Raw genomic sequence first — 19,997 nt, 5'->3', positions numbered from 1 at the left:
ACTTGTGTTAATTCCTGATTTTTTTCATGATGAAGTTTATAGAAGCTACTTCATTATAAAAGAAATATACAATTGGGAAAAGTTTAAATATGGCTAAATAAGTCTGACAACCAATTTCAAATTTTTAAAAGTAAAAATCTTAGAAGTGCAAAATAGCTAGAAAAATATGTGCCTTCAAGTTGCAAAAAAAAAAAAATCCAGATTTGTACTATTTCACTTTTAGAACCATAGAAAAAAATTTTTAAGTTAAAAAAAAAAAAGATTTTAAAAGTAATATAACTCATTCCCTTTTCTCTTGGTGTGGGACAGAGGGCATAACCTACTTAGTTGAGGCCAGTGGGGCCGGAAGATTTATCAACATACAGGCGATGTAGTAAAGAAATAAACATATTAAGGGTCCCACCCACCCTTTCCGTATTATTCAATTTTTTTAAATCAGTGCATACGTGTTGCTTTGAGAAACATTTTGAACATTTTATAAACAGACACTGCATACTCACCAGTGGGCAACAGGAGAACCTTTAAGGTCTCTGATTATGTTGTCACCAAAGTCCATTCATCCCACTGTTTTGCAATTTTCATTGACTTTTTTGAGTCCCTCTTCAAGCCATGAGTCCTCTGAAGTCAGGGTCACCTCCAAGCCTAGCCCATAATATGAAGGCAAAGAAGTGACGTGGTCACTAAACCCATGCTCTCTTCCCGCTGGGCAAACGGATGATCTGTATTTTCCTTACCTTCGTCATTAAGGTGGGGCCGGGTGACTTCACTTTGGCCATGGAGTGTAAGTGAAAGTGACTTATGCTATCTGCAGAACTGAGCCAAAGAAACCTGCCCGCCCCTCTCTTCTCCCCCTCGGTGGCAAACGTGGAGGCCTCTTGTGGAAAATGGTGGCATCACAAGATAGAAGAAGTCTTGGTCCCTGAATGGGTGCGTGAAACAGCCTTCCCCGAAACACACACCCTCATCCCACTGCTGGCCCACATGGGACGGTGACATGAGCAAGAAAGAAACCTTCATTTAATGAGTCCCCTGAAATTTAGGGGTCGTTTATTATAGCAATGAGCATATCCAGACTATTGTAGGTAGGAACTCAGTAACTGCTTGAAAAATACAGGACTTTCCTGTAAAGATCCTAGCAACAACTTGGCAGGTAGGCTAATCTCCACAAAAACAAAGAGGTAATTGTTATTTCTTCCCAACTCACATGCTTCCCAGAAACAGCTTGTTTCCTTAGATTGTTCCTAACGAAAGTTGTTATCACTTGAGGAGTTTACATGGTGTTATTATGGACAACACATACAGAAAATTTCAAATAAATGACTGTCTTGGCACTGAAGCGTGAGAAGTCTGCTGTTTCCTGTGAGATATACATACTTAGACCAGCTCAATTCATCCTTCTTCTAAAACATACATTGAACTGATCACTTGCTATCTGCTAGGCCTGCCCTGCCCTGATGAGTGGAGGAGAGAAGATGGAAACAGCTTTCTAATCACAACAGCAAGAAGAAGGGGGCAAGTGCCCCCAGGAAGAGCACGGACAAGACCACTGGACTGAGAGGGTGAAGAGGTGGGTCTGTCCTGCATCCAGATCATTTCGTGAACATGAGCACGTCTCTGGCCCTTCCTGGGCCCCAATTCCTCCTCAGTAAATGGACTGTTTAGACGCATCTAAGGATGGAAAATGGAGGGCACGCAAGCTGCACCTTCCCAGAAAGCACGTCAGTCACGTGATGCACGGACATGGCCTCAGAGCAGTTTTCAACACGGAGCGCCAGTCCACTACTAATCGATGAAACCTGCTAGCCAAGCCTGAATGGGGCATTTTCTAGGGTCCCATCAAGCTTGTCTGTTATGGCAGTCAGAAACTGGGTGAAGGTCCCAAAGGGCTCCACTCCTTGAACTCAGGTCTCAAACTAAAGGTTTTATAGAGAAGCCAAGCCAGGCAGGACGTTTTTAGAGACAGCTTGGCCGGGGCCCTGGTGTTTCTCCTCCACGGCAGAGTGATTAAGAATACAGACTTGGGAGCCAGGCTGCTTGAGCTTGAAGCCCGATTCCACTTGTCAGCTGTCAAAGCTTGGGGGAGTTTTGGATGCTTTTGTGCCTCAGTTTCCTCAACTGCTGATACAAGGCTTAAAGGGGCTGATATTCATGAAGCGTTTGGGATAGCGGCTAGTGTGTATAGCAACCCCTGAAATATAATGCTTGGTAAATAAATTGTCTGCTGAGCACCAAGGCACTTCTTCACCCCAGGGGACAGTGAAGGGATGGGGATGAGGTTGGGAACCAAAGGTTCTGCTGAAGCGCTTAAGTGAGGATTTCCTAGACCTGACGTGGGGGACTCCAGACCTCATCTTGTTACTCCAAATCCCCTCCAATCTCCAGCCCCCACACAACCTTGTTCTGAGGCCTGGAACCAGAGTTGGGCCCAGGTCACATCCCAGCCTTGAGATCTTTTGCTACATCTGAGCCAGTCTCCCCTACCCCTGTGCTTGTGGTCTTCCTAAGACTAAGGGCTTATATCAAAGAGTTAAACCTATTCCCGCTGGGGACAGAGGTCAATTTCCTCCCTGAAATCTCCGCTCTCCATGCTTCCTTCACTCCACCCTCAACAAACGGGCAGGATATGAAATTGCTGAGGAATCTACTGCTTCCTACTTCCCTTTGAAATCTTAGTTCCCTTATTTAAAGGAAATATTTTGCCTTGATGAACACTTCCCAAAACTCCCCCGGCCCAGGAGCCTCCGAAGTGCCTACCAGGCCAGTTCTCCTCCTGCAGCTGCTCCCTCCGCAGGAAGATGAAGGTCTCCATGGCAGCCATCTCCCTCCTTCTCCTCCTCCTCCCTCTCCCCCTCGTCATCACCGTCACCCTGGGGTCCGACACCGAAACCTATTCAGGTGAGTGCAACACCTTCCAACCTGGTTCTTGTGGGGAAACAAGCACGAGTAGGGTTGCTGGGGATACGAGGAGAAAGGGGCTCTAGGAGGAGGTCTGGTGTCTTCTTTTTTGTGCTATTGAAGCATCGTTGCTATACAGTGAGATATAACTTACAGGTGTGCAATATAGTGGTTCACAGTTTTAAAAGGTTATATTCCATTTATAGTTATAAAATATCGACGGTGTTCCCAGTGTTGTGCAATATATCCTCGCAACTTGTTTTATACCTAATAGTTTGTACCTCTTAATCCCCTACCCCTACTTTGCCCCTCCCTGCTTCCCTTTCCCCACTGGTAACCACTAGTTTGTCCTCTATATCTCTGAGTCTGCTTCTTTTTTGTTATATTCACTAGTTTATTTTATTTTTTAGATTCCGCATGTAAGGGATATCATAGTTATTTGTCTTTCTCTGTCTGACTTATTTCCCTTAGCATAATGCCCTCCAAGTCCATCCGTGTTGCTGCAAACGTCAAATTTTTGTTCTTTCTTTACGGCTGAGTAGTATTCCATCATATGTACGAGGGTGAGTCAAAAATTATCCACACTCTGGTGGTGCGGCCAACAGAAGTTTTAAAATAACCGGAGTGCGGATAATTTTTGACTCACCCTCGAATATAAGGTCTGGTGTCTTCTTAAACAGCCTGCCCAGGACCTCAGCCTGCCTAGGACCAGTCTGCTTCCTTCCGATGCCATGCGGTGAGGCCAGGCTATCCCTTCACTCCCTCAATTCGTCCCTCTTTGCCATTAAGCAGAAGACCAGTCCATCCCACATGGGGCCATTATCCCCAGGGAGACTGAGGAACAGTGTCTGGAGCCTCTCAAGGCCACTGTGTCCATTTACCTTCTGGGATTTGGGCCCAGGCTGCTTCCAGGGTCCGCCCTACCCCATGAGTGCAGCATCGCTTAGTTATGTGGTAGGGGGAAATGCGACAGTTGGGGAGTCCCCTAGGCCACATTTTTTCAGCTTATTTCTTAGGATGAGCTGCCTTTACAGACAACCAAAACTGTTCCTCACTCTGCAATTTTACCTCATTTCCTTTTCAGAAACTGAAGGGAGACATAAAAGTTTGTTGAAATCAAGTTAGACTAAAGTTGATGGAATCTGGACAGTTTGCTTTGCCTCTCTGAGAAGTCACTCAGGCAGCTCAGAGGAATGGAGTGGCAGTGGTTCCCGGGGACCAGGGGGTCCCTTAATCCACTCTTCTGGGAGTAAGGATGCTGCTGGGAATGGTGCTAAATAAGAGGAGCAGCCCTTCCCTTTCCACCCAAGCACGCGGCCACCCTCGGTGACCCCAAGCCTATTGCTGTGCACACCCACATTTCTGTCCAGGTTGGTCACATAACTGCACAGCCCCAATCACTGCACCCTATAACTGCAGGGCCCTTGATCTGAAACACCCTTCCTGCTACCCCCATAATTCAATCTTTGCTGTCACTCTCTTGCACCTCCTCTAAGAGCCATGAAATTTCAGAATCAAAAAATAACTGAAAACTACAGTGATTTTTTTTAAAAATTGTTTTAGGTCAGGAAACTTTTCTTCAAGCAAAATCTTACACAGGAGGCCCTAAATGTAAAACAGAAAAAAAAAGCTGATGGAGTCTTATACCCAAGACTCAACTCCCAAGTGCATCAGTGCCTCCAGGAGGCTCTATGTAAAAACCACCAATCCAGTCAACCGCCTCACTCACAGATGGGGACACTGAGGAGGGACTCAGGGGTGATGGGTGCAAAGCCAGCAGAGGCGAGGTGGGGCTAGATCTGGGGGTCCTGGCCCCCTGGCCATTGTCTGTGGGGTTTGGTGTGGGCATCCTGCCCTCTTTGCAGGGCATGGGTTCAGTGGGGACATGGGCAGTATGGGGGGGAGGGGGAGGGGAGGTCTGCATTCCCAAATGGCATGCATCCCAATCCCTATTGGGATTTCTTCCCAATATCCCTCCTCTTTGGAGCATCTCTGCTAGCTGCCCCCAGGGATGGCATGTGCTCACTGAGACCTGGGCTTTGCTACTCTTCCATCCGGGGTTCAAAGTCATCAGCCAGTCCTTCTGGGGTAGGGGCTGGGGGGTGGAAAATGGGAAGCAGGAGAATGGGAAGCAGGGAGATCACTGATGAAGGAGGAGGGAAAGAGGAGCCGGGGGGAATGGTCTGAGAGGGAGACCTGAGGACTGAGTTTTTCTACAGCCCTCTTTCCATATTCTGGGGGCTGTCCCCCTCTTCCTTCCCTCCTTCACCCTCAGGTTGCAAAGGCAGTCAGCAGTTGTAGCCTTTTTTTTTTTTTTTTTTTTTCTGGCTGCATTGGGTCTTCACTGCTGTGTGTGCAGGCTTTGCCTAGTTGTGGCGAGCAGGGGCTACTCTTCATTGCGGTGCATGGGCTTCTCATCACGGTGACTTCTCTTATTGCAGAGCACCGGCTCTAGGCACCTGGGCTTCAGTGTTTGCGGCTCACGGGCTCAGTAGTTGTGGCACACAGGCTTAGTTGCTCCTCCACATGTGGTATCTTCCACTGGACCAGGGATCGAATCTGTGTCCCCTGCACTGGCAGGCGGAGTCTTTACCACTGCACCATCCCAGCAGCTGTTGCCTTTAACAAGTGTCCTGATCTCACCTTCCTTCTGTGCTTTCTCCTCAGGAGTACCTTACCACCCCTCCGAGTGCTGCTTCAACTACGCGACCCGGGTGGTCCCAAGGCAGCGGATTTTAAGCTATTATGAGACCGGCAGTCAGTGCTCCAAGCCTGGAATTATGTAGGTGGCACCCACATACCACACTGAGGGAGAGGGAGCCAGCAGGGCCTTGGGGGGAGGACACAGAATGGGGGCCCCCCAGCATGTTTCTCAGGTATGTCCACATAGGGAGAGGCAGCTGGGGGGCAAACTAGGGGCTTCTGGGCTGTCTGGGGCCTGCTGGGGCCAGGAGGAAGCTGACCCCATGGATGGGGAGGTGTGGGGGAGGGAAAGAGGAGGCAGGAGGATAATTCCTGGGTGGGGACACTGAGCCTAGATGGGTCTAGGGGCCCTGAGGGGATGAAGGGCGTCTCTCAGAAAGGATGCTGGCCCTGGGCTGCCTCTAACTAGGAAGGAGAACCAGTTTGGGTCCGATGAGGAATTAGCGAGGAAGGGAGGATGGGCTCTTGCTTCCTGGCTGCCAGACCCTTGGTTTGTCATCCTTCTCCCTTCTTGTTCTACAGTTTCATCACCAAAAAGCACCGTGTAATCTGTGCCAAACCCAGCGATGACTGGGTCCAGGACTATATCAAGGAGCTGGAGGATATCTGAGTGACCCAGCAGTAGTGGAGAAGGACATAGCTCGGAATTTAAAGAGACCGGGCTGAACCCCGCCCCCACTCCCAACTCACCCCCAGCCACCTCCTGAGAGCTGCCCTGCCTTGAATTAAAGACCAGTCATGCCCTTCCCTGCCCTCATTCATTTCTACTACATTGCCCGTCGTCAGCAGGCTTGAGGACACTGGTGAGCCTGGCTCAGGGTGGTACTCTCAGCCTCAAGCATCGCTCTGCGGAAGTTTGGCCAGAGCCTGGTGCAAAAAAATGGGTCAGGCCTGCGATGGAGGTAGAGGGAAAGTGAGCAGAAAGTGAAGAAGACATTCAGGGTAAAGGCTACCTTTACACAATAATAACCACAATAATAACAGATACCATTTTTGTAGTGCCTTCTATATTCTAAGCACTCTGCTAAGCAGTCTATGTGCATTATCTTATCCAAGCTTCACAAGTGAGAAGCTAAGAATTATCACCTGATTTTGCAGGTAAATCTTCATAAAATCCTCTCTAAAGCAGTCAAACTCCATAGTCTTTTTCTTTGCTGGTCTCAAGGCCTTTGTTCCCTGCCAGCAGGGATAGGAATGACTCATGGACATATTTTATCCCGTTCTTCCCCATCCACTTACATACATCAGATTGCATTATATTGTTGTACTCATTTTTGTGTCCTGCACAAGTATAGCAAAAAGCCTGGCCCACACCATGTGCTCAGGAAAGGGATGGATTGATGATGGATGGTGGATGGATGGGTGGATGGATTCATGGATGGATGGATGGGTGGATGGATGGGTGGGTGGATGGATGGATGGATGCATGGATGGATGGATGGATGCATGGATGGATGGATGCATGGATGCATGGATGAATGGATTGGTGGAGGGATGGATGGATGAATGCACAGTTGGATGGATGGATGGATGGATGGATGGATGGATGGATGGATGGTGGATGGATGGTTGGATGGATGGATGGATGGATGGATGGAGGCATGGATGAATGGATGGGTGGAGGGATGGATGGATAAATGCATAGATGGATGGATGCATGCATGGATGCATGCATAGATGGGTGGGTGGGTGGGTGGATGGATGGGAGGATGGTAGGTGGTTGGATGGGTGGGTGGGTGGATAGATGGGTGGATAGATGGGATGAGATAGGAATCAAGAGGAAGCTTATGCTCCAGGAATAAAACTCAGCTGCCCCCAAAGGCTCTCAGACCCATCTTCCAGATTCAAGAAGGAGCTCTGCATACAAAGAGGAAGAGCACATCCAGTGTAGGCACTATGGCCACCCCTCCCTGGCCTCCAGCCCTCCACGGACAAGGGTCAAGAGGATGCCTGCACACTAAAGGTATGGTAGGCTTCCTCAGACCTCCTCTCCTCCATAAACAGAGGTCAACGGTGCATCTCACATAGTACCCTCCCTACCCTCATAAAAAGCCACAGTTTCACCACCACTAACTGCCTTGAGCTTACCAGGACTAATTGCATTCTCTGTTTTTCCCTATTTATGAGCAGTCATGCCAAACAGCAAGCCCCACAAGGATCTTCACAGTCCTTTTTTGCCCCTGCCTCCCTCTACTCCCTTCTCCTGAAACACTTCCTCACGCCTCTAAAGCTCACACTGCATCAAAGGCAAAATCCCCTCTATCTTTCATTTCTTATCTGAACGCTGCCTTCAGCCTGGGACAGGGTTCTGAGGCAGTCTGAAGAAAGAAGATGCTGAGGACGGGTACAGCTCAGCCAGTGCCGGGGTGGGAGGTGGGGGCGGCAGAAGCTGGAACTCTGGGACCCGGAAGCAGGTTGTCAGACTCACAGTGATGGCGCGCCCTCTGTTGGCCATGATTGGCCATGGCGGCAGATTGGACGAACCCACATTGAGGGCGCCCAGGAGGGATCAGCGGATTAGAGCTAAAACTAGTTCCCAGTCCAACGTCCACAGACGTAAAAGAGAACACCGGCAAATGAGTCAAACATCTCAGCAACAAGCAGAGACCCAAGGATCAGGCACTTTGGGGGTGGGGGGAGTATTAGTAGCATAATCTGTGACAAGAAAAAGTGTAAACTCCAACATGTGTCCTTGGATGAGAAGGGGGGGCGGGGAACACACGGACATCCATTTCCTAGGGCACTAAACCCTACCCTTGCAGCAGTCTGTGCCCTCTCTAATCCTGCTTTCTTTTGGCCCTCCCAAAAACCGATCACCTGGGGAAACGGTCGGTTGAACCCTCCCTTCTCTTTCCCCATTATAGAGATGGGGGCAGGGAACATGGTGAAACCACACGGATCTGGGTTTCCGCGCTGCCTATCTGCCTCCTACCCGTGTGACCCTGGGCAATGTATTTAACCTCTTTAAGCCTCAGTGGCCTCATTTGCAAACTGGGAGTGAAAAATCTCTACTCCCCGCTGGGAGGATGAAGTGAAATAGGGCACGCAAGGTGCTGACACACAGCACACATTCTCCACACTTTCCCTTTCTCTCATTTTTTCCTTCACACAAACCTTACCGAATTCAACCCTGTGCCAGACCCCGCCCTCCACTGCCCTCCCTTTCAGCACATGCCGAGGGAGGCCCGTTGTGTCCCCTCCTCCAGCGGCTCTGAAGTGGTCAAAGTCCAGAGAGCTGAGGGCCCAGCGTGGATGACCAGCAAGGAGGACATCTCTGTGCAACCCTCCCCTGGAGCCCGACTGCCCCACTGAGAGGATGAAGGTCTCTGTGGCTGCCCTCTTTCTCTTCATCCTCATCCTCACCATTACTTCTGCTGTTCACAGCCAGCCAAGTGAGTCCCTCTGTCCCTGTAGGGCGGCCGTGAGAAAAGGGATTGGGGCCACAGGCAGCCAGGCGACGCCCAGAGTGCTGTCAGGTCTCTGTCATCCGCTCCCCGGGGCCTCTCCCTTCCTGCATGCAGAGCTGCTGCCCCCAGACTCTCCCCTTTGTAAGTAGAGCTGCGCTGTGGTCCAGATCCTCCTGGAACTGGGCAGTTGCAGGAAGCTGGGTCGAGGTTACATCAGGAGTCCTGAGGACGGACCGCGGGAATGATCATTTAAGAGGAAAAGCCAAGAAAGAAGCAGAAGAGACGATAATAAATGTATGCGATGATGAGGAAGGCAAGGCAAGTGGATGAGAAAAGCTATAGATGCTCTGGGACGGCAGGATGAAGGGAGTTGGGAATGAGTGATGTTTGGGGCTAAGCCCAGGGACGGGGAGTCTGAACCTAGACACCCCTTGCTCACAGTGTCTGTCGTAGATTGCTGGGACTATCATGGCAGCCAAAAGAAATCCCGGTGGGATGCCCACGCGTGCCATTTGCAGATTTCTGGGCCCCTGTCTCCTCCCCCAGCTTAGGGCTAAATAAAGGGTGTAGAAAGAGAAGAGGGGTTGAAGGGGGTTGAGAGGTTTTGGAACCATGGGGCGCTTGGGACCCGTGGAGAAAGCACTTTGCTTTGCCCACTCCCTACCCAGGCCTCTACCGTCATTTATGAGGGCTGGTGACAGGGAAGGGACCAAGGCACTCAGGCCTTCTACATACCCGCCTTCAACTGCCCTACCCCTTCCTTTCTCCCTAAGGCTGCCCTTGGCATATGGCCTAGCTAGATTCTGCCTGTGTAAACACGCGGGAGAGCGAAGGTCACGCACACCATGTAATCTGCCCACATGCTCTCAGGATGCCCCTGGTCTTTGTAAACGTTGCCTTGAGAACCAGGGTCACTGTGGATAGAGGCGCCTCTGGTGGGTGGGAGGGGGCAACAGTGCCCTTTGGAAGGTCAAGCAGGAAGAGAAAATGACCCACCCAAAGCGTGGATCAGCCAAATGGTGCTCTCGAGATGTCTCAAGCTTTGCCACCAGCTGGAAGCAAGGGTCAGGGATTTGCACTCTGCGGGCTTGGGGGCCGGGGGAGGTGATATCCCCAACTGATGAGCAGTGGGGGAGCCCAAGGGAGACACAGCACCAGCAACCAACTAAGTCTGGTATCCTGGGAACGTCAGAAAGAAGGGGAGAGAGCCATTTCCAGCCATTTCCAACCATTAGCTCTTTTTTTTTTTTTTTTTTTTTTAATTTATTGGCTGCATTGTTTCTTCATTGCCGCGTGCGGGCTTTCTCTAGTTACTGTAAGTGGGGGCTACTCTTCATTGTGGTGCATGGGCTTCTCATTGCAGTGGCTTCTCTTGTTGCAGAGCACAGGCTCTAGGCACGCAGGCTTCAGTAGTTGTGGCATGTAGGCTCAACACTTGTTGCTCTCTGGCTCTCTAGAGCACAGGCTCAGTAGTTGTGGCACACGAGCTTAGTGGCTCCACAGCATGTGGGATCTTCCCAGACCAGGGATCAAACCCATGTCGCCTGCATTGGCAGGCAGATTCTTAACCACTGTGCCACCCGGGAAGTCCCCAGCCATTAGCTCTTAATTACAAGCACTGAGTCTTTCTCTGTCAGACCCTGAGTTAAGGGCTTGGCAAGCATTTTCTCAACTAATCCTCACCATGATCCTAGGATGTAACATTTTTACCTTTGTTTAAAGGGTGAAGACATCCAGATAGTTTAAGAAATTTGCCCATGATTCAAGTCACTTGGTCAAGACTCCAACCCAAGCTGTCTGACTCCAAAGCCAAAATACAAGCCTTTTCCTCCTGCCCTGACATCTCCTGTTCATCCCTCCATCTCAGCCTCCTCCCTGACCTCAGTCCCTCTGATGCCTCTAGCGTAGAATCCAGGCTCCTGACCACAGCTCAGAAGGGGTGTGGTCCTCCCTGCCCTCTTCAATATCCCCTCTTCCTACATCATCCTTCCCACCTTGCATCACAGACTCCTGGAACTGTTTCATCTTCCCAGACACCCTGGGCTTCCCCCACCGCAGGCCTCCATACATGTCTTTCTTCCAGATCCCACGACCCCTCTGTCTACCTAAATCCTGCTCCTTCTTGAGGAATCAACTCAGGCACCACCTGCTGTGGGACTTCTTCCTCAACCACCCAGGCTGGGTTGTTCTGTTCCCATAGCACCTTGTGTCAAATTCGACTCTATCCCAGACCACATTCTATTGTGGCGTTTATCTTTTCACTTTCCTTTTTACCCAGACGGGTCTGTAAGGTACACAAGAGTAATCACTGTGTCTTCCTCATGTTCTGACCCCCTTAGCATGTAATAGGAGCTCAATACATGTTTGCCAAGTCAAGTTCATCAGCAAATGTGAATACCCCAGTCCCTTGTACTTGATGAAACTCAGTCCAGAGGTTGAAGGTTCTACAGGGTTCATCTTTTTCACTTTCTCTGTTACCCATCAAGCTACCATCAGTCCCTGCTGACAGATGGCTTTGCCAGCAGAAGAATGGAATGCGAGAGATGGGAGGTGGAGGTGGGCAGCCACGGGCTCCCCCTCTGCCTCCTTGGCTCAGCTGTCAATGTCATTCCCTCAGAAATCCCTGAGTCGGTGAACGCTTCACCCACCTGCTGCCTGAAGTATAATGAGAAAGTACTGCCGAGAAAAGTGGTGGTGGGATACAGAAAGGCCCTCAACTGTTACCTGCCAGCAATCATGTAAGCACCACCCTGCAGACGTTTCTATGGAGATGGAAGGGGAGCCCAGGCTGGGGTGCACAGGACCAAGTCTCCATGCTAGAGCCGGGGAACACTGATAAGGGCCTGGGTTTTGTCTTCGCTTTTGCCACCTATAGCTGTGTGGCCCAAGAAATGGCCGCCATGATGAAACCCAACCCTGAGGGTCTAGGCTGAGTGGGGAAGGGGCAGAATGAAGAGATGATGAGGTCTAGAGGCCAGAGAGGGAAGCCTTCTGAGGGGACCCAGACAGGGGAGGCCTAGGGAGGTGGTACGGGGCATGAGTAAGCCCCCTGTGAGCTAGAAGTGGGGGAGTGTGGGCTGGACCCCCAACCTACTCCATGGCCCATGACAGTCTAACTCTGCCTCCACAGCTTCATCACCAAAAAGAAGCGAGAGATCTGTACCAACCCCAACAACGAATGGGTGCAAGAGTACATCAAGGATCCCAAGATTCCTTTGCGGCCCTCCAGGAAGTTGGTCTAGGTTAATGTTATTAGATCAGAGAAAGATCAACCCCAGATCTTCAACTCCCCATGGAGATCAGGCCTCAGTGGGAGCCCAAGTTTGGGGGGGGAAAGGTATAACCCTGTGAAAACACAGGCAGCCTTGTGGTCTGAATCGTAGAGTAACATTCAGAGACGCAGGGAAGTGATCCAAAAAAGTAATTTAAAATGTTTCAAATATATTCTCAATTCTCTGGAGGAAATGCCAAAGTTAAGGGAGGAGAGCAGGGGTACATTCTTAATGCACAGAAAAGCATCTTTCACACCCTCCTCCGTGCTCTGCTTTCAGATCCTCACCTCACTGCAACACACCAGCCATCCTAAATGATCATGTCCAGCTTCCAAACAGACAGACCACTTCTGGCCTCTCACTCATTGAGACCCACAGAACTCTAGACTTTTCCTGTGCACCCTTATCCCTTTTCTAGATCTCTTTTTTTCTTCTATTATTCTTTTCTAAAATAGTTGCCTACGAAACAACAGACAAAGGATTAACCTCCAAAATATACAAGCAGCTCATGCAGCTTCATACCAAAAAAGCAAATAACCCAATCCACAAATGGGCGGAAGACCTAAATAGACATTTCTCCAAAGAAGACATACAGATGGCCAACAAACACATGAAAAGATACTCAACATCGCTAATCATCAGAGAAATGCAAGTCAAAGCCACAATGAGGTATCACCTCACACCGATCAGAATGGCCATCATCACAAAATCTGGAAACAACAAATATTATTCTTTTCTTCTATTCATTTTTCTATTATTATTCTATTATTTTATGCTTCTTTTAAAACATAACTTTTTTCTTAGCAGGGCAGGGTGGGAATATTCAAATGCTAGTGAGTTTTGTCCCTGTTGCAGAGGCTTTGCTGTCTCCCCCAATATCTGGTCTTCCCCGGGTGATGTAGGTACAGAGTGCCAAAACAACAGAGGAGGTGTGAATCCCTAGCTCCTGCTCTAAGCTTTGCACGGCAAGGGAAGCTTTGCATTAGGCAAGGTTGGGGGTAAAAATCTTGGTCCAAAACTCAACCATTCAACAAATAAAATTTCCTTTATTGCCAACTTGATTTCTGACTCTCTGCCTCTTTTCTGCTAGGGTGGCAGAATCTTAATCTCAGTTTTTTCAGGGACTTCTCCATATTCCCCTGGGAAATTTGTCAGTTTGGGAGACCAGAGAGTTCACATGGCACCAAGGCCAGACGTATGTACTCAATCTCCCCTTCTCCCTACCCCTCTGTCCCCAGCACAACAACAGGGAGGGGACTCAGACAAAATCCAACACTCCCCCAAAATGGTGTTGTGAAGGCAAAACAAAATCAGACAACTAAAGCTATTTAATTAGAGAAACAAATAAATGTGGTGAAGTGATCATTCTGAAGACTGGTCATCCAATGACTTGGATTCTGATAAACTGATCCATGCCTGTCCTGCCTCCAGTGACCCCCAGTGGTACTACATCTTCCTGCCTGCCCACCCCAACTGAAACCAATCTACCCAGATGGCCACCTGACTCCAGCAGGCCAACCAGATTCTCTCTTGGAGAGGTGAAATTTAGACCAAAGAAGCAAGTACTGGTTGCTGTTGGAGCATCGTCCCAAGGGAAGAGGTCTATGAACTCATCCACTGAAGCCCCTGGAGCTGCCCTACTTCCTGTCCCCACTCGAGGCTTGGAGGTTTGGCTAATTTCAGTTCCATGAGCTGCCCAGCATTTTTCACATTATTCCTGTTTTGTTTTGTTTTGTTTTGTTAATCCCTAAAGGGCCATGGTGGCATTTAGCACCTCTGGAATAACTTTTTGTTGGTTTAGGTCAGTTCCGGTTTGTGTGTGTTAAAACATACACAACATTTTTACCATGTTTAAGTGTACAATTCAGTGGCATTAAGTACTTTCACATTGCTGTGCAACCATCACCAATACCCATCTCCAGAACTTTTTCATCACCCCAAACCAAAACTTTGTACCCAGTAAACAACTTCCCACTCCTCCCTCCCCCCCAGCCCTTAGGAACCACTATTCTACTTTATGTCTCAATGAACTTGACTGTTCAAGGTCCCTCATATAAGTGGAATTGCAACCAAAGGTGGGGTCCGGCTGCTCACGGCTCACAAGCCAATAAAGAGGCCAGGTTGGTGGAAAGGACAGTTTGCCTTATTTTGGATGCCGGCAACTGGGAAGGAGGGTGGACACCTGTCCAAAGGCTGACTCCCCGCCCCCGACAATCAGGGGGCAAGAGCTTTCATAGAGGGAGGGGGCTACATGCAGAACCAGCACAGTCAGTTCTGATAGTCATCTTGAAACTGGTCATGGGTGGTCTGATCAGCGTCATCTTGATTGTTTTAAGTACAGTTAATCTTCAGTTCCAGGGTCAGTTTGTTTCCATTTCTTTGAGGCCAGTTCTCGAAATTGTGGCAGCTTATGTCTTGGCTACAGCCTGGTCATCATGTAGTTAACTTCTCCACCTGGTTGGAATTTCAGTATCTATAACACAGCTCACAGGACATGGCTCAGAATATTGTCTATAGACCTTGAGAAGGAACTAAAGGTCCTTGACTCTGCTAAGTGACTAAACTATTATTATTTGGTCACCTTTGACTGTTTTCCTTTGTTTCTGCATTTTCTCACTTCTCTGATTAAAATTACTCCTTGGCTAAAGTTTTTCCACAGATAAAAGGCAGGCTGGGGACATGCACGGGGCAGGGGGCGGTGGGCATGCTTCGTTTCAGAATCATATAGTATTTGACCTTTTGTGACTGGCTTATTTCACTTAGCGTAATGTTTTCAAAATTTATCCATGTTGTCAGGATTTCATTCCTTTCCAGACCTGAATGATATTCCATTGTATGTATCTACCCTGTTTTGCTCCATCCATGGGTGTCTGGGTACATCCTTTTCTTTACAGGAGCCCGAGTTAGCAGGTCTTGGCTTCTGTTACTTGTGTCAAAAGCACTTTAACTTGTGCAGTGACCTGTCAATCACCACACTGGCCAGGCAGGGGCTCAGGGCAGGTAAGGGCCCGAGGCTCTGACCCTCCCTTTGTTCCCCCACAGGGGTCAGTGCTACCTGCTCTGATCCCTCCCAGGCTGTGAGCTCCTGCTCCTGGACCCAGGGATTTCTCTCCACCGTCCCTGCAATCAAAGCTGAGAGCTTACAGCTAACTTTGACCCAACTTCCTTCAGGAGCTCACAGTCCAGGGATGACAGAATCACTGAAAAATACAACATAGCCAGGCTGGACCTTTGCTTGCTGGGGCCAGAGTAAACATAGAGGGGTGGCCAGAGTAAACATAGAGGGGTGGCAAGGCTTGGATTGACACAGGAGCCAGACCAAGTTCAGTGTGTACACCCAAGCAAGAGGTTTCAAAGTCCTTAGCCAGCACCAGGGTCAAATCAGGGAACCCGAGTTCAAAGACCTAAAGGATATGCCGAGGCTGAAAACAGGAAGCACAGTCCAGGCCCAGGATTCTGGCAAGCTGGAACAGTTCAATTGAACAGAAATGTCAGTATTTGTCTTTTTTTTTTTTTTTTTTTTTTGGTCTATCAGAGGAGTTCAACGTTGAGATGTCAGTCCAAAACCTAATTGAAAATCTATGTACAAAGTCAAGGACTTCCCTGGTGGTGCAGTGGTTAAGAATCCACCTGCCAATACAGGGGACACGGGTATGAGCCCTGGTTCGGGAAAATCCCACGTGCTGCAGAGCAACTAATCCCGTGCACCACAACTACTGAGCCTGTCCTCTAGAGCCCATGAGCCACAACTACTGAAGCCCTCGCACCTAGAGCCCACGCTCCGCAGCAAGAAGCCACCACAAGGAGAAGCCCGTGGACCACAACAAAGAGTGGCCCCCACTCACCACAGCTAGGGAAAGCCCGTGCACAGCAACCAAGACCCAACGCAGCCAAAAATAAATAAATAATCTATTTAAAAAAAAGAAAAGAAAAACAAAGTCAAATTCTTATCCTAGAACATAATATAAGGCTTGCCAGAAACTCCTAGTTGTTCAGAAACAAAAGTACTTCTCTCAGGAGCATTCAGTTGTTTTTTGTGGTTGTTTTTGTTTTCTACTTTTTGTTTTTGGCCACGCTGCTCTCCAAGCAGGATCTTAGTTCTCCGACCAGGGATCGAACCCGTGCCCCCTACAGTGGAAGCGCAGAGCCCTAACCACTGGACCCCCAGGGACCTCCCCTCCATTGTTTTTAAAGGAGGCTATTCCTAGTCTTTTCAAGGTAGATAAATGTCTGGCTTTAAACATTCACGTGCGTGCACGCAGACACACACACAGGAAGGACCTGACATGTAGGGCTCTCCCAGCCCTGATCATCCTGAAGTGAAGACCTCACCCACATGAACCTACGCCCAGACAGCTTACATGACGGTCAGCCTTGTGGAACTGGTGATCGACTAGGAGGGGGTGGACAATTAAGCATGGAATAGTGCGGTTTCCACTCCTTTGTCAGAGAAAGGAGTAGAAAGGGGTGAAGGCCACACACAGCCACATGGAGTTCCAGTGGGTGGGACAGGAAGGGAAGAAAGTGAGGAAGCAGCTCTGGGCCGTGCAAAGAGCATCTTACCTGGTGTCGAAAGAGGTCTGGCAGCACGCCCCCTTGCGCGTACATCTAGCACCCACAAGGACTTGGACCAGATGACCAGCTGTCCTGCGGCTCGCTCTGGCTGACCTGTAAGAAATGGTATGTGGTCTTCAGAGCAGCCCCCTGAGACAGGCCAGGCAAGCAAGCATCTCCCCCACAGAAAGTACACATGTGCATGCCCCGGTGTGTGAGTAACCACCGAGAGTCGCCAGCAGCCTGAATGAGGACCTGGGGGACACGGCTGCTGCAATGGTTTAAAGGCATTGGCTCGGGACTTCCCTGGTGGCGCAGTGGTTAAGAATCCACCTACCAATGCAGGGACTATGGGTTCCATCCCTGGTCCGGAAAGATCCCACATGCCTCGGAGCAACTAAGCCCGTGCGCCACAGCTACTGAGCCAGCGCTCAAGAGCCACGAGCTGCCACTGCTGAAGCCCATGTGCCCTGGAGCCTGCGCTCCACAACAAGACAAGTCACTGCAATGAGAGGCCCGCACACCGCAGCAAAGAGTCTCCACAACTAGAGAAAGCCTGCATGCAACAATGAAGACCCAACACGGCCAATAAGTAAATAAATAAAATACATCTACTAAAAAAAAAAAAGCATTGGCTTCACACTCAGAAGACAAATCCAGGTTCAGATTCCAACTCTGCCTCTTACTGTGGCAGTAAAATGCTGTTATTCTCTCAGCAGCGAGAACAAGAATCCCTCTCATGGAGGAGACAGCCATTGTTTAGAAAATGTGTCTGTAACCCCGGTGAAGGCAGGAAACTCCCCCAGGACAAGGGTAGAATGGGACCAAGATTTCAGGGGAAGGGATGAAATTGCTCTGAGTGAACCAGGAAACGGGACTGCTTTGCCTTTGAAAGCCAGCGGTGTGAGACAGGGCCAGCACCTCTACACCAGAGCTCGGAAAACGTGAAGTAAGTCACTGGGGACTCACAGAAGCCTTGTGGAAGCTTTGGACTCCCCTAGACTGGAGAACTGGAGAAGTGGGAAGACTCCCAAGTAGTTCTCAAGATCCAGGGACACGACTGGATGGCTCCTTTAGGTGGGATGGTGAGGAAAAGGCCTTATCGAGGGGGCGACATGCCCCTTTGGAGCTAAATGACCAGAGCAAATCAGCCATGTGAGGACCAGGGGAAGAAAACTTTCCAGGCAGAGGGCATAACCAGTGCAGAAGCCCTAGGCAGGAGGCAGCTTGGCCTGATCTCAGGTGGCCTCGGCCTGCAGCAGCTTAAAGCAGGGTTTCGGTTCCCGGCCGGTGATTGAGGTGGGGTCGTGGCGGTGAGAGCACCGAATCCTAGCCACTAAACCAGTGACAAGGCCCTGGCCCTACTGCTTTGCAGGAAAAGAATTCCCACAAAGACAGAAAGTAGTGAAATAAGTAAAGTATTTATTAGGGAAAAGAAGGGTACAGTACGTGTGGATAGACACAGGGGCGGGCTCAGAGAGTCGTGCCCTCGTGGCAGTTTGAATCACTTTTATGGGGCATTTCTTCCGTGTTTCCTTTGACCAATCATTTCGATTTGCCTGGTTCAAAGTCCATATTTGGTATATCTCAGGATTTTCCCATGTGTGTGCGTGCATCTCTTAGCCAAGGTGGATTCCACCAAAGAGGCCTGTGGGTAGGTTTGGCCACGTGGCATCACTTCCCTTTTGACCTCCAAGGAGTCTTTCTGCACATCTGTAGTTGGGGAGGTCTCCCGACTTCAAGAATGAGGAATATGTGGTCTCTTATCTTCTATCTCGGCAGGACCCAGCCTCCTCTCTCAATTGTCCTGTTATTCCCATCTTGGAGTATCGGTCCGCAGGGAATGAGCTCAAAACGTTTGCCCTGGGGGCCCATGTGTCTCCTGCCTCGGGCCCAGGGGACAGTGTGGCTGGAGCGGAGGTGAGAAGGAGACCAGGATGAGCAGTGAGACAGGCAAAGGCAGGGTAAGGAGTGCGCGATTTGTTCCAAGGGAGGTGAAGAGCCATCCAGGACTTTTTTAAGCAGCCAAGTGAGATCATCTGATTTACATGTGAAAAATCACTGGCAGCTGCACAGACATGGATTCCTGGGGGGGTGAGGGAGACCCCTGCAGCAGTCACTCCAGGCTACAGGTGACAGTGGCTGGGACCAGGGAGGAAGTGGTGGCATCAGAGGAGATTAGGGATACCTTTGGGAACAGAATTGAAAAGACATACAGAGAAAGACAGGCTTGACCCCCTAGGTAGCTGTTGGTGCAATTTATAGAATTGGCGAAGTCTGGGGAAGAGCAAATGGGGGGCAGGGGATCAAGAGTTCTGTGTGGCTCATGTTAATTTTGAGATGCTGGTTAGGTGTCCATGAGGTCGTGTTGAGGAGGGACTTGGCTATGTGAGTCTGGAAGGCCAGGGAAAGGTGGAGCTAGAGGTGTAAAGCCATGGGACCGGGCAGGGTCAGCTGGGGAGAGTATGGAATGAGTAGCGAGTAACGGGCTCAGGGGTGTTCAAACACTTAGAGAGAGAACAGAGCAGGAGTAACACATAGATGGACTGGAGGAGTGGCCAGTGAGATGGCAGAAAAACCCAGACAGTGTGGTAACCTGTGAGCCAAGAGAATAAAACAATTCAATCAAGACAAAGTCATAGAGGGCTAGAGCCCGCATGCCTAGAGCCTGTGCTCCTCAACAAGAGAAGCCCTCGCTCTCCGTAACTAGAGAAAGCCCATGTGTAGCAATGAAGACCCAATGCAGCCAATAAATAAATAAATAAATAAAATACTTTTTTTAAAAAGAGAGAGTTATTGAATGTGCTGAGTGCTGCCAAGAGATAAAGGAAGAGCAGAGGAAAGGCTTTTGGAGCTGAACTTTGAAGGTCATCAGTGAGCCTGATGAGAAGTCTCAGTGGAAAATAGTGAGAGAAGCCCAACCAGAGGGGTAGAGGAGAATGGGGGTGGTGCAAGTGTGCCCAGGACTCTACAGAGGCAGCTCTTCTAAGAACTTTTCTGTAAAGGGAAGCAAAATTTAGGGCAAGAGCCAGAAGGAGGAATGGGTTCAAGGGAGGATTTTTAAAGATGTGAACATTTAGAGCATGTTTGTGTGTCGATGTATGAAGTATTCAAGCTCTCCGAGACTCCCCTGGTGGCACAGTGGTTAAGAATCTGCTTGCCAATG

At 49.5% G+C, this 19,997-nt stretch overlaps 2 protein-coding genes and 1 long non-coding RNA gene across 3 annotated transcripts in view; 2 read left to right on the top strand and 1 right to left on the bottom strand.

Annotated features, from left to right (window-relative positions):
* LOC130840545 (uncharacterized) overlaps positions 1 to 16,945 on the bottom strand; it is a 63,881-nt gene extending 46,936 nt beyond the window's left edge. Inside the window, exon 1 of the long non-coding RNA XR_009050029.1 lies at positions 16,841 to 16,945. This is a non-coding gene — a long non-coding RNA (uncharacterized LOC130840545). The remainder of the gene's footprint in view (positions 1 to 16,840) is intronic.
* LOC130840543 (C-C motif chemokine 14-like) lies at positions 2,673 to 6,338 on the top strand. Its single transcript, XM_057716161.1, has 3 exons — positions 2,673 to 2,895; positions 5,563 to 5,677; positions 6,121 to 6,338. Exons 1-3 carry the CDS (start codon positions 2,796 to 2,798, stop codon positions 6,206 to 6,208), a joined length of 303 nt encoding a protein of 100 aa, XP_057572144.1. The 5' UTR covers positions 2,673 to 2,795; the 3' UTR covers positions 6,209 to 6,338.
* CCL16 (C-C motif chemokine ligand 16) lies at positions 8,810 to 13,142 on the top strand. The gene is made up of 3 exons (XM_057716160.1): positions 8,810 to 8,990; positions 11,623 to 11,743; positions 12,136 to 13,142. The coding sequence occupies exons 1-3, from the start codon at positions 8,915 to 8,917 to the stop codon at positions 12,245 to 12,247; spliced, it is 309 nt and encodes a 102-aa protein (XP_057572143.1). The 5' UTR covers positions 8,810 to 8,914; the 3' UTR covers positions 12,248 to 13,142.
* Positions 16,946 to 19,997: the final 3,052 nt, after the last annotated feature.

The sequence above is a fragment of the Hippopotamus amphibius genome, chromosome 17 (assembly GCF_030028045.1).
Source record: "Hippopotamus amphibius kiboko isolate mHipAmp2 chromosome 17, mHipAmp2.hap2, whole genome shotgun sequence".
NCBI lineage: Eukaryota > Metazoa > Chordata > Mammalia > Artiodactyla > Hippopotamidae > Hippopotamus > Hippopotamus amphibius.
The sequence above is the reverse complement of the archived record's forward strand: the minus strand, read 5'-3'. Positions and strand labels throughout refer to the sequence as shown.